This window comes from Natator depressus, chromosome 3, assembly GCF_965152275.1.
Source record: "Natator depressus isolate rNatDep1 chromosome 3, rNatDep2.hap1, whole genome shotgun sequence".
Lineage (NCBI taxonomy): Eukaryota > Metazoa > Chordata > Testudines > Cheloniidae > Natator > Natator depressus.
The window spans coordinates 183,350,906-183,365,150 of record NC_134236.1 but is presented as its reverse complement, the minus strand read 5'-3'; the positions used below and the strand labels follow the sequence as shown (position 1 = coordinate 183,365,150).

Here is a 14,245-nt window from a genome sequence, read left to right as displayed (position 1 = left end):
ACTTGTAGGCTCTAAAGTTTTACATTGTTTTGTTTTTTGGTGCAGTTATGTAACAAAAAAAAAATCTACATTTGTAAGTTGCGCTTTCACAATAATCAGATTGCACTATGGTACTTTTATGAGGTGAATTGAAATAAAATATTTCTTTTATCATTTTTACAGGGCAAATATTTGTAATAAAAATAATATAAAGTGAGCCGTGTACATTTTGTATTCTGTGTTATAACTGAAATCAATATATTTGAAAATGTAGAAAACATCAAAAAAATTTATATACATTTCAGTTGGTATTCTATTGTTTAACAGTGCAATTAAAACTGCAATTAATTGCAATAAATTTTTTAAATTGCGATTAATTTTGTTGAGTTAATTGTGTGAGTTAACTGCATTTAATCGACAGCGCTACTTTTAATCATACACATGGAAATTGTTCATTTTTTCCACTGGGGAAGCCAGTTAACTTTATTTCATTCAGGAAAAATAGATTTTTTTAAAAAGAGAAAAATATGAATAAAGATTCATTTTTAAAAACCTTATTTTTAGTGACAGTTTCAGATTAATAGAACAATGCATTATTTTCATGAGGCATAAAAAAGACTAAAAAATGTCTTGCTCTGTCTTAGTAAGTGCTGGAGAATGAAGGCCCCTTGGATATGCATTGTGTATGTGAGGCTTTTGGAATATTTTGTGCAAGGCAATGACAACGATTACATTCTCTTGTATGTACACCATTTTCAGAAATTATACCTTCTAGAAATATGGGTGCAAGAAGGTAGATTAGCAAATGGATCAAAATAGCAAGATATCTTATATTTTACCACCTAGCAGTTCAAATTACATCTTGAAAAAGCCCAGCAAAACTTTAACGCTGTTAAGTGCAGCTTTCATTTATACTTTAGTACAAAGTCACCGCCTCCAATCAACAGCCTTCCCTGTTAGACCCTCCATCACTCAAAAGTTTAAATTCTAAACTGTTTTTTAAAAAAGCAAATAAACTCTTTAAAGTAGTTCTTTCCCATTTTTAACTTTTATATCCTATATCTATAGCCCTTTATAAGCATGCTCATGGTTTAAAATAATTAGGATGTTAAATTTTCCCAGTTTGATATTGTGTGTGTGTGTGAGGGAGAGAGAGAGATTCTTGTAATGGAAATATTAGAACAGATATAATATAAATATATAGAAATATAATAGAACAGACACAAAAAGAATGGAAATATTAAATTTAAATTGCCTCAACCAGTATGTGGACTGCATATGCACCTGCCTACTGTTTGAAATTTCGTCTCTAAATGTACTTTTTCTGTTTAGGATAGCTCTTTTCTTCTAAAGTGTTATCCATTGAAAATGGAGTAGAATAGAATGAATGAAAAAATGTGTTCCATTTCTTAATAAAGGTGCTGATGACATTGAGAAAACAATGTACAAATAGATTTCTAGTAAATATGCCCTCCCCTACCCACTCCCCCCCCCCAGTGAAAAAAGTTAAATGTGGACAAAATTCTGGTTATTGTAATTAGTATGCTATATCCCATTGAAGACAATGGGATTCCTTGCATGGATAAGGTGCACAGGATTTGGTCCTATGGCAGTAAAGTCACTGTGAGAATGTGTGGTCTCACAGTGTTACCAGCAGATAAGAATCAGATTAGTATATTGTTTTAAAAAATATATTAACTAATGACATTGCATTAAATACTCTTGCACATTTGGTAGAATTAGAGGCTGTATCCTTTATAGAGTGCAGTCACTAAAGGATGAGATCTCACACACGAGTAGTTCTGGCATTTCATCCATTACAGGGCACTGATACCCACTATAGAAAGACTGACCCACAAACTCAGGTACAGGGAGGCTATCAGGTTCGTTCCAGCCCAGCTTACCACTCCCTTTGAGTAGGGAAAGGCCATAAGAGTGTCTGGCTGGAAAGACACGACACATGGTGCTTTTGAGAAGGCTGGGCTTCATGCCCAAAGGTCACAGGACTGGACTGAATATCTCCTGAGCAATTTTTCAATTTGTTAACTTATTTTTCTTTTGTTTTATAAACTCTTGAGGAAAACTCTGCAGATAGACAGCAACTACTTGGTGTGATGAATCTATTCACCAGCTTAGAATGGTCTATCAGTGTATGGATGACAAAAGTACAAGTGCAGTAAAGTACTACATTGATTTTTACAGTTGGTCCAAAATGTAGCTTGTACCTACCACATAGAAGATTCTAGTAAGGTATACAGGGTTGAGAAGCAATTTTCTACTAGAAGTGCCTAACTTTTGTCTTTGATCTGTGGCTCGTGGTTTATGGTTCCATCCTGGCATCCCCTTTCAGTTCCCTTGCTTTTGACTATCTTCCAGAGTAGCTGGGGTTCATGACAGATACTCCCCTCTCTGCCTTTCCAGCCATTCAGGCAGCCTCCCTGCTTTCAAGTGAGAGACCCCGAGGAAACTGAGGGATGAAACTGGGGCTAGAGAGTGTTGAGCAGTTGGCAAGGGGAGAGGGAAGGAGTTGCAACATCAGCAAATGCTATGGGTGATGAGGAAGCAGCTCAGGTCAGGCTGTGAGAAAGGACTGAAGTTGGAAAGAGACATAAGAGGGAGGGATAGAAATTATTGTTAATTATTTGTATTACTGTACCACCTAAGTGCCCTAGTCATGGACCAGGACCCCGTTGTGGTAGGTGCTGTACAAACACAGAGCAAAAAATGGCTCCTGCCCCAAGGAGCTTACAATCGAAGTATAAAACAAGAGACAACAGATGAATAAAGACTGACATGAGAGAACAAGGAGACAATATTGGCCACTATGATAGGTAGGGCCGTATCAAATTCATGGCTGTGAAAAACATGTCACGGAATGTGAAATCAGACCTCCCCCATGACATATAGCTATTGGAGGGCAGGGCTGGGGGTGCCCCAGCCAGGGGCTACCGTTCACCGGGCTCCAGCTGCTAGTTTGCTGGGCTGGGTAGGGATAGGACTTCCTCTTCCCCTGCACAGCCGCTCTTCAGGGGAGATCAGACCCACCTCCAGGTCTCTCTCCTAGTTGCAGGAAGCTCTGCAGCCTCCCAGCTCTGAAGGCAGAGCAGAGGGTGGCAATCCCCACGCCTCCATTTTGGGTCAGGACCCTCCTGGTTAAAAAGCTGAAATTTCAGATGTAAAACCTGAAAACGTGAAATTGACCTATTTAAAAACTCTCTGGCCATGAAATTGACCAAAATGGACTGTGAATTTGATAGGGCCCTCGTAACAGGCGTTAGTCTCAGCACACTAGTGGCCTAACCGTTGTCAAGTTTTTTATAGGTTTCATGGCAATGGAGAGTTTTAAGCAAGGTTTTGAAAGATGATAATGAGATAGCTTTGTGGGTGTTTATGGGGAGATCCTCCAAAGTGTGAAGGGCAGCATGGGAGAAAGCTCAAAAATTTAACAAGTGGGAATTGGGAGCTGGGCAGTTCAGAGGCAGGAGTTGACATCTAAAGAGCAAACGAGAGATTAAATATGATGGGAGTATGGGGGAATGGAAACTGAAGGAGGAAGAAGGGAAATAATAGAATGCAAAGGTGAAGGGAACGGATTAACAAGAAAGAATGGACAGTAAGGTGGAAAGCTTGTGGAGAGAATTGAGAGTATTGATGGACTGGGGAGAAATTATTGTTTTTCCTAGTGGGGTACCAGTGTCCAGTTTATCAGTATAACTATTTTGCTAAATCACACAACGAAAATAGTTTTACTTGTCCATATATCAAGTATAGACCAGGCCTAAAATGTTTGATATTGCAGGCCTTCTTCATACTGAGTAGCATGTAGATAAGTTGGTAAGTGCTACTTAGTATTAAGTGCTGCAGAATTAGACCCTTAATTAATTAATTAATTATAAAATGTTATATAAATTATAGATGTCTTTTGTAATACTTTAAATTTCCTCCCATTATTTTGTTGGTCTGATTTTTTTTTTTTTGAGAGAGAGATTTTTAGGAACTAGATATTTTTGTTTAGCACCTACAATTATAGATACAAGACTTTTTTTCCCCTTGCACTATTTATACAACTAATATCTTGTTATGGTATTTGGTAAGGATTAAAGCTGTGCTTTTGTACAGTAAAAATACAAACAAGATGAATGGAAGAATGCCTAAACAAGACACCAAAGAAAGGAAGAATTAGAGAGTTATATGTATTATCTGGTTGGTTGATGGGTATCTGCCTTGATACAAATCTCATTAAAAGAAATCTGAAAAGTTTGAGAGTGGACTTAGCAGTGAATTTCTTGTGCTGCTTCTGGATGGCAGTTCTCAGAATTCTGCACTTAGACAAGATCTAATAATCTAAACCTGGTTTATGCTACATGTGCATTTAGTCAAATAAGGATTGCAAACACAATATAAAGGGGAGCAAAGATACCTTTTAGTAAAAGATTACATATAAAACAACACTTTAAAATATTAATGTATATTTTACAAGGTACAAACAATCAAGGAGAGCACATGCCCTACCAGTGTGATTGCATACCTGCAGTTCTGAACATTTAGCCCAAGGATGTCTTTGCATTCCATGTAATTGGGGTTGGTCCTGCTTGGAGCAGGAGGTTGGACTAGATGACCTCCTGAGGTCTCTTCCAGCCCTAATCTTCTATGATTCTACGTGTATTGGAATGAATCAGCATGGGGGAAAAGCTGTCTGTAGTCAGGATTTTTTCTCAACAGATTATTTTTATAGCAAAAAAGCAAAATAAATTAACCCAAGTAGGGGACGGGATGTAGGAGAGGAGAACAAAGGGAAACCTCCCCAATTTGGGATTCAGCTCAGTCACATGATCTTCATGGTATATCCCAGTCTTCCAGAAGACATTTCCCATCCCCTTCCCCTCTTCTCTCCCAAGCAGCCAATAAATAGCACATCCCCACAACACCTAAAAAGGGAATGGGCAAGTTGAGTTGAGGATAACTCCTTATTCACCAAAGGACCAGGTTATACCTGCCACACCCCCCGACATACAATGCCTTCAGGAATGGTGGTATCAAAAATTAATATGCATATGCAAGGAAAATAGATATACAAGAAATATTTTGATTAATATTCTTACTTCAAACTGGAGTTAAAATGAGGGAGCGGTAGGTTTAACTAGATTTTTCTTTTGGGAAATTTGCAGCTAAGTAGTTTTAATAAAAATACATGTATATACTTTATAGATAAATGTGACTCCTTCAGACCATCAAAATTGGTCAAATATGTGTTATTTTCTAAAAATTATTTTAAGATGTTCTGCTTGCTAGAAACATTATGGGTGGACTTTTCAATTCATTGGGAATTTTACCATTGACTTCAGTGAGTGCAGAGTTAGGCCAGTGCTGAGTGCCTTTGAAAATCCTATTTTATATGCCAAATTTCATGCTGGATTGTGTTCACACCAAACTAAACACCCTGAAAATATGGGCCCGTAGTGGAAGTTCTGACTGAGATTTAATTATAGTGTCATAAATATAGATAATGATCTTACTGGTCTCAATAAAAGATTTGGGATAAGAGTTGGTTAACAACAAGGTCTTGAGTAAGACTTCAAGATATCTGAAATATTTCTGAAATACTTTAAAAATGTTACATTTAAGTATATCTATACTCCATATGACAGTCTAAGTTTGTAAGAACTGATTAATACAAGTAATAGATATTCAAAACTAACAAGAGAGAAACTCTGTTTCCTGATGACTGTGGTTACTTTTAGAAAGTAAAGGTCACTTTATTTCCCCTCCTCCTATTTTATTAAGATAGGTAAATCAGTTTTCATTTACCTTCTCACAATGCATTGATACTGTAGGTAATTGCTTTGACTACTTTCTTTCAAAGGTCCATTTTTACCCTATGAATTGCTGATGATGTTGTGAATGTAAGCACTATGTGTTGATGACATCCACATGACAAATAATGCTAAGCATATAATCTTTTTCTTTACCTTCACATAAATTTGGTTTCATCCTCCCTGTTTAGTGGTTGCCATTGAGAAATGTAAGTTCATAAAGAATAGGCACTTTTATGCTGCAGGTTGACATGTCATTCATTGTAATAGATGAAATCTAAACCTACAGTCCCATTCACAAAGTATGGTCAGTCCTTTTTGTAAAAATGCTTTCCTGCCTGAAGCCAAACTGTGGTTAAAGTACACAGTTCCTCTCTAAACTGACACTGCACATGCTTTAACAAGCATTGGGGAGGAAGAAAAGGCAGCACTACCACTTAGTTTGCTCTGAAGACTTTGCAGAGGAAGCTGTGATGTAGAAGATTCTTTTCATTCCAATATTTTGCTTGAACTCACAAAGCAAACTTGCTGATTTCAATGTCTTTGGAAATCTAGCTGTTCACCCTGAGGTGCTTGTGTGCCAATGGATGGAAAAATGAACTCCCCTGCCTCTCCCAAGTTATTTTAAAAAACTGAATTTATAGGATTCAGAGCCAGATTAAGGCAATTTGGGGCATACTGCAACACATGCCCCCTCCCCACCATGGCTCTACCCCCATGCAGCAGCTGGGGGCCCCATGCAATTGAAAAGAGTCAGGGATGGTGGCATGAGATTCCTCCTCCCCCAGTTTTGGATTTTTGGAGCTCCCCCACATCTTGGAGAGGCCAGGGTAGCAGCAGGTCCCCACACATTTATCTCAGCAGTTGCGGTGTACCTGCTTGGACGGGTGGCGTTCTGTACTTCACTCTTGACCTCCTGCCACACACATTATATTCTGCTAGGGCAGTGTTGGCAAGTTGCCCAGAGCAGTGGGTCTTAGGCCATGTCTACCCGATAGATACTACAGAAGCATAGTGACAGCGCCATAGCTATGTTGCTGTACACTCTTAGCATAGATGCAGACTACAGCAATGGAAAGTGTTTTTCTGCCACTGTAGGAATTCCATGTCCTCCAGCAACTGGGAGCATTCGATCTAGCCGTGTCTACACTGAGCAGTAGGTTGGCATAGGTATGGTGCTCAGGGGTGTGGATTTTTCACACCCCTGAGCGCCATAGCTATGTTGATATAATTTTAAGTGTAGACCAAGCCTCAGAGTTTAACACTCCATTGAGATACATGGGGTAATTCATCCATCTGAGGGCTATTGTTTCAGACTATTGGCAGACAGCACAGCATGGTTACACTTGGGTCATATTTTCAAGCTTTTCTTCACACCCATGCGAGATAGAAACTGAATTATTTTAAAAATGAAAGCTGAAATTCTAATGTAATCATTTAAATCCAGGAGCCATGGCCCTAGACACAGGTTTATGGTGTCCATCCAGCTCTCAATGTATGTGGTGACTTTTGTGAAAACTGATTTGAAAAAACTATGATGACTGCTATAGAAATGTGTTGAAATAGGCAGAAAATGATAACTGGTATAATCTTGTGCCTAGATACCAAGTGATTAGGCACTTTATAAATAGCTAGACAGATGATAGAGTAATCTTGCATTATGTAATAACTACAGTTTACTAAAAGATAGCACTACCATACCCAGTTAACAGATTAACCATGTATTAAAAATGGAGAGAAAATAATGTACTGTGATTTTTCCTTTCAAAGGCCCATATCATCCATACAGTCTGTCTTACAAACTAGAACTTGGATCAGACCAGGAAATACCTTCTGACTGGTATCCATTTGCAACTGTACAGTTTGTCATGCTTGATGCGTGTGCCTCAGGGACTGAAGTAAAATCGCTGGGCATAGAGTGTGATGTTCAGCCCCAGAAACATTTGAACCAGAAAACTTGCTACAACTGCCAGGTATTCTTCACTTCTTTGCTTTCTGCAATCTTTTTGTTCTAATACACCATTTACAAAGTATGTGTAGGGCTCTACTAAATTCACGGCCATGAAAAACACACCATGGACTGTGAAATCAGACCTCCCCCATGAAATGTAGTTTTTGGAGGGGAAGGAGAGGGTGGGTGCCCCAGCCAGGGGCTCCTACCATTCACCAGGCTCCAGCTGCCAGTTCATGGGCTGGGGAGGGACAGGACTTCCTCTTCCCCTGCACGGCCACTCTTGCGGGGAGATCAGACCCACCTCTGGTTATCTCCCACAGCTGCAGGAAGCTCTGCAGCTGCCCAGCTCTGAAGGCAGTGCAAAAGTGAGGGTGGCAATCCCGTGCCCACCCTACGACCCCTTCATGCCTCCTTTTTCATTCGGGACCCTCACAATTAAAAAACTGAAATTTCAGATGTAAACATCTAAAAACATGAAATTGACCAAAATGGACAGTGATTTTGGTAAGACCCTGTGATAAATATAAAGAGAAGGATAACCACCTTTCTGTATACAGTGCTATAAAATCCCTCCTGGCCAGAGGCAAGACTCTTTCACCTGTAAAGGGTTAAGAAGCTAAGGTAACTTCGCTGGCACCTGACCCAAAATGACCAATGAGGGGACAAGATACTTTCAAATCTGGAGGGGGTGGGGGACAAAGGGGTCTGTCTGTCGGTGTGATGCTTTTGCCGGGAACAGATCAGAAATTCAAGCCTTTCAACTCCTGTTAAGTTAGTAAGTAATCTAGCTAGAAAATGCATTAGATTTTCTTTTGTTTAATAGCTGGTAAAATAAGCTGTGCCGGAGGGAATGTATATTCCTGTTTTTGTGTCTTTTTGTAACTTAAGGTTTTGCCTAGAGGGATTCTCTATGTTTTGAATCTGATTACCCTGTAAGGTATTTACCATCCTGATTTTACAGATGTGATTCTTTTACCTTTTCTTTAATTAAAATTCTTCTTTTAAGAACCTGATTGATTTTTCATTGTTCTTAAGCTCCAAGGGTTTGGGTCTGTGGTCACCTGTACCAATTGGTGAGGATTCTTATCAAGCCTTCCCCACTAAAGGGGGTATAGGGCTTGGGGGGATATTTTGGGGGAAGATGTCTCCAAGTGGTCTCTTTCCCTGTTCTTTGTTTAAAATGCTTGATGGAGGCAGCATACTGTTCAAGGACAAGGCAAAGTTTGTACCTTGGGGAAGTTTTTAACCTAAGCTGGTAAGAATAAGCTTAGGGGTGTTTCATGCAGGTCTCCACATCTGTACCATAGAGTTCAGAGTGGGGAAGGAACCTTGACAGGCCCTTAGCATGTGTGATTTACTTTTGAAGCATATAAGCTTGCATGCATTTTTTTGTTGGCTTAATGGCTTTGAACAAAGTAATTATTTAATAAAAGAATATCCTTGATCTGAACACATGATTCTTAGAGATGGGGCCCAAACCAGACCTGATAAACCAACTTCCCATTTCCCTACCAAACAAATTTTGGGTGTGGTGATTTGAAATTCATTGGATCTTGAGTCCTGTGTTTCAGGCCTCTACCTCTAGGGCTTGATTCTGCACCCACTGAAGTCCATGTCAAAAATCCCATTGACTTCAGTAGTGCATGGTCAGGCTTCTAATACCTAGTCATTTGCTAATGTTGTACATGTATATTTTCTAACCATAGGTTGAAATTGAAAAGAAGTGGATCAGGCTTGATGGAGAAGACCCAGATAAGGCTAGCACCTGCCTAATGCAGTAAAAGGAGACGAGGCACTTGTAATACATGGTTACGTGTTCTTTAAATATGAAAACAATGGAGGAAAATGTTGGTGGGAATTAATTTCCATAGTAAATATTTGTTATTGTAAGAAAAAATGCAATGATCTAGTGCAGGGGTCTCAAATATGTGGCCTGCAGAATTATTTCCTGTGGCCCACTATAGGCGCCAACTCCACCGGCAGCCAAGTTCCCCTCCCCCACGCCTCTCCTCCCCCCACCCCCTGAGCGCACCGTGTCCGCGCTCCTCCACCTACCTCCCAGTGCTTCCTGCCGCCAAACAGCTGTTTGGACCTTCCAGGAGGGAGGGAGGAGGAGTGGGGACATGGCACGCTCAGGGGCGGAGGCGGAGAAGAGGCAGGGATTTGGGGAAGGGGTTGGAATGGGGGTGGGGTGAGAAGAGGCCTCATGGAAGGTGTGGAGTGGGGGCAGGGCCGGGGGCAGAGTGGGGGGCTTTAACCGAAGTAATTGTAAAAGTAAATGCGTGTTTTGTCATTTGAGTGAGGTGCATTACTGAGTGTTTATATTTTATTAAAATCCCTCTTCGCATTACAGTTTTAAAAAAGTTAATACATTGACTTTTAATAGCATACTATATTGCTCTTCATTTTTGACTATAGTTTTGTATCATTGTATGAAAAGGTTTCAGTGATGCAGCCCTCGGGCCAATGTACTAGTCCTCATGTGGCCCTCATAGTGATTTGAGTTTGAGATCCCTGATCTAGTGTATAATAAATGCAGCAGTTGAAAATCCACTGTTCACAATTTTTGTAATGCTTCTGGGTCTGATATTGCAAATTGTTAGTCATTTAAATAGCCTTAATTCAAGTGTGCAGCCCAGTATGGGATTACTGGTGTGAGTAAGCACTGATTGTACAGTTGTAAGTTTGCAGGACTGAGCCCTTAGTGTACAGATTGTAATATATTTATCTGCAAAGTACCTATTACTTGTGAACGGTCTCATGCTCCATGTTGAGAACTAATGTTACTATTCTAAAAAATTGTCTGTTTGCCATATCGATATTTAACAATAAAAACATCCAAAATACTTATGGCACAAACCAGCACCTGGGTAGGGTACAGCAGGATCAATTGCACATTTGAGTGTAGTTTGTAAATATGATATGTTCGTCTCCATGTTTGTGAACAGCACAAGCATACGCTTATTTCCCATTAAGAGTTTCCACATAACGTAGAGTGAGAAAACTTCCTCAGGAATAAAACTCCTAATTCTCTCCCTCCAGGGGCTGTAAATGTTGCTCTCACTGTTTCCTCTAGGATTGTTCAATGCAAAGTCTCAGACAGTCTTGATTGAAATTCCTATGCCAAGGTGAGGCTAATCTATTTCAGTGCCTAGGAGAGTGAACAGGGCCTGACCCTCAGCTGGCATAAATCAGCGTAGCTCCATTAAGTTCAATGCAGCGTTGCCAGTTTACACCAGTTGACATCTGGCCTTATGAGTTATAAAGGTGGCTAATCACTACCCGTTGTTTTTTGTGGATGTCTTTCAAGACTCAAGTTCCAGATGTTGGTTTGAAACTAGAGCCTGTATGGCATCACTGCCTTGAACTGTAAGGCAGAGGGGAAAGTAAACATACAGGGAAAGTAAGACTTTTTCTTACATTGCCATCTATAAAGGAATTGGCTACAGAAGAAAATTGATGGTTATATTTATATACCAGGCTTTAGGGATTTATATCCTTCAGGAATTTTGTGGTTTTTAATCAGAATTTTTTTTGTTCTGGCTTTATTTTGTTATGATCAAAGTTCTGATTTTTTAAGGCTTAATTGTTTTAAAATGTCCATTGAAGCTACCTGGGTTCATATGTGGTTTGACTTAGTGCTTGGGGCTGGAGGGAATACACACTAGGGACCACTGGTATAATCATACATGATGATCAGTGTTTACTCAACAGTTGCTCAGGACTGGAAGCACAAGTCATCACTGATTATGTTGACAGAATTGTATGGGGAAGCTAGCACAGCATGTCTGCCTTATGCTCGGCTCTAGCTAATGCTATAGGCACTTAAACTCATCCAACTACATTGTTCACTTAAAATGCCAACATTTAATAACATTACCAAAGAGCAATTACTGTTGCTCCTTTGCCAAGTGGAAGCAGAATTTTGAGATCTTGCAGGTCAGTTTTACATTTGGAGCAGAAATCACTGATGCAGAGTAGGGTGTTTTCTTAGTGTAATTCAGCTGCGACACAACACCATCCAAGATCACCTGGCCACAGCCATCCCATCACCCATGGGGAAGGTTGCCATAAACTCTGTCATCTCTGGAACCAACAGCCAACTGCGGCCGGACATCGTCATCACCAACAAAGACTGGAAGAAGATCATCATGGTGGATATCACAGTGCCATTTGAGAACAGGACCCTAGCCTTCCACGATGCCCGAGCTCAAAAAGTAGAGAAATATATCCTTCTGGCCAAAACCTTGAGAGCTAAGGGTTACCAAGTCCAGACAAATGCACTGATCGTCGGAGCTGCGAGAATGCAGAATGCAGAATCGGTCAACCCTACGCTCGGCTGATGCAGCAACTCATGGTGTCAGACGCCATCAGGTGGTCGAGGGATATCTACAAAGAACACATCACTGGACATCGGCAATACCAGGAGGGATGAGCTGGAGTGCCGATGAGAAGCACAGTCAGGAAAGTAACAAACACTTTCCTTCATGGATTGCATTTTCTAAATGGACAACCAACTTAATTCTCAATTACTGAGTGACAGTCTCCCCTCATTGATATATTTTGCTTTCCACAACCAAATCTCTGTACAACTTTTCATGAGTGATGTACCCAAGTATTTGGATTCTAATATCTAAACTGTATTGTTAAATCTATTCACCTAAATTTGGGTTATTGCTGATTATGTACTCTATGTATCATATGACTTTAAAAACAAACTTTATATTTGTGGATAATCTAAGCACTATACCCAGATGTACAAACACTTTTCCCAACCTATGTATTATATATATTTTTTTAACATTAGCTTAATAAAATTTTTAGATCTGTTTATTTACAACAACAGGTACACAAGTTCTGTTTTCTCAAACAGCTGGTAACAAGCTGGATTTCTTCTCACAGCATTATTATGTGTGATGAGCACTTGACATACAGTAGTTATGTGCTCAGTCAAACTTCCATTGAAGTCAATGGAAATCTTTGACAAAATGGGAGTTGGATCTGGGTCTCTAACAATAAAGAGAAACAAATAGTAGTAGTTATGGACAAAAATGCACAGCAGAAAATTCTTGGTGCTTGTAAATAAACATCCTACAATGCTTGTGTGGTTCATCTAGGAAAGAGAACAAGAGAGGAAACTGATCGTTACTGGATATCCATTTAGAAACCCGTAATGATTGTGGATAGTTCTCTAGCTGCCATTTCTATTGCCCTTCTGTAGAGAGCAATTTGATAATGCATTCCATTAATTGTTGTGCCAAGCTGCTGTGTTTCTAGATTATGAAACACTAAGTGTACAAAGCTGAAAAAAAAAATGCTTTCAAGCGTTCCTTTTAGTTAAGCCTACTTGATATGACATAATACTCAATTACAGTACCAGTTTCCATATATCTGCTTTAACTGTATTTGTCTTTGCTGACCAACAGTTCTAACTAATTGCTGACATTAGTAATATTCAGCTATCATTTCAATCATTTATAAATAACTTTGAATCAATATTATGCTTAATTCAAAATATCATTTTGTTCAGTCAATATAAGTACAAAACAAATCAAGCTGATAATCTTGTAACAAAACATTGTACACAGCATATTGATTTTTTAAAATTAAAGTTGTATTTCAAACTATAATTTTTTTTCTTTTCCTTTATTGAATATTTTTATCAAGGTGATTTTATATTTAATAGAATTAAAATTAACAGTTTTCTTTATCAATATGTATAGCACTTCACCATTAAGAGATTTCACTCTGTATGAATGAGTATAAGGCCATTCTGCCTAAATTTTAAATACCGCTAGGTAAACTGGATCACTGGGTAGCTGGACTTTTAGCACAATATGCTAAAAATAAGACTACCATGGCTCCTTCTATCCAAGATTTCCTCCAAATTCTCTGAGATACTTGAATGTAACCTAATGAACACACAATTCCTAAAATATTGACAAGTTATATGGACAGCACGGAATGAATAGTTACTGCCTACCAGTACCACCATGTGGAAATGTGTGAATATTCAGAGATTTGAAGAATTGGATTAACAAACACCAGGGGCTAATTTTACTCCTGTCACAAAGAGGTCATCAGTGTTAATGGTGTAACTGAATAGAACTCCCAAGGTGAATTTAGCTCCTAGAGAAGAAAGTTTCTGATGATATAATTAAATAATTCAGCCAACTAAAACCAGGGATTAATTTTCCTAAGAAACATGTAACAGTCTATACCTGCAAATCAGACACCCAATTAGACAGTTTCCCCACTATCCTACAGGAACTATCCCCGGGAGAATTTCCTGAAGATTGAAACTATTTGTATATTCATCATAGTTGTTATGCTATCCTATGTCCTGTATTATTGAAATTAGTAGAACATTCTCTGAAATACTGAGAAATGTAGTTAGCATCCACAGTGCTAATTAAATTAAACCCAGTGAATCACTACATATTAAACTATCTTGAGATCAAATAAATATTGTCTCATTCCCTTATACCTTTACTATACC

General features: G+C 39.0%; 1 protein-coding gene across 2 annotated transcripts in view; it reads left to right on the top strand.

Moving 5' to 3' along the window:
• The window catches only part of STON1 (stonin 1), a 61,960-nt gene extending 52,238 nt beyond the window's left edge, over nucleotides 1-9,722 (top strand). For both annotated transcript variants that reach the window (XM_074949441.1, XM_074949442.1), the window contains 2 exons: nucleotides 7,563-7,765; nucleotides 9,453-9,722. In XM_074949441.1, the coding sequence (XP_074805542.1) occupies nucleotides 7,563-7,765; nucleotides 9,453-9,527 (278 nt within the window). In that variant the 3' untranslated portion in view covers nucleotides 9,528-9,722. The remainder of the gene's footprint in view (nucleotides 1-7,562; nucleotides 7,766-9,452) is intronic.
• Nucleotides 9,723-14,245: the final 4,523 nt, after the last annotated feature.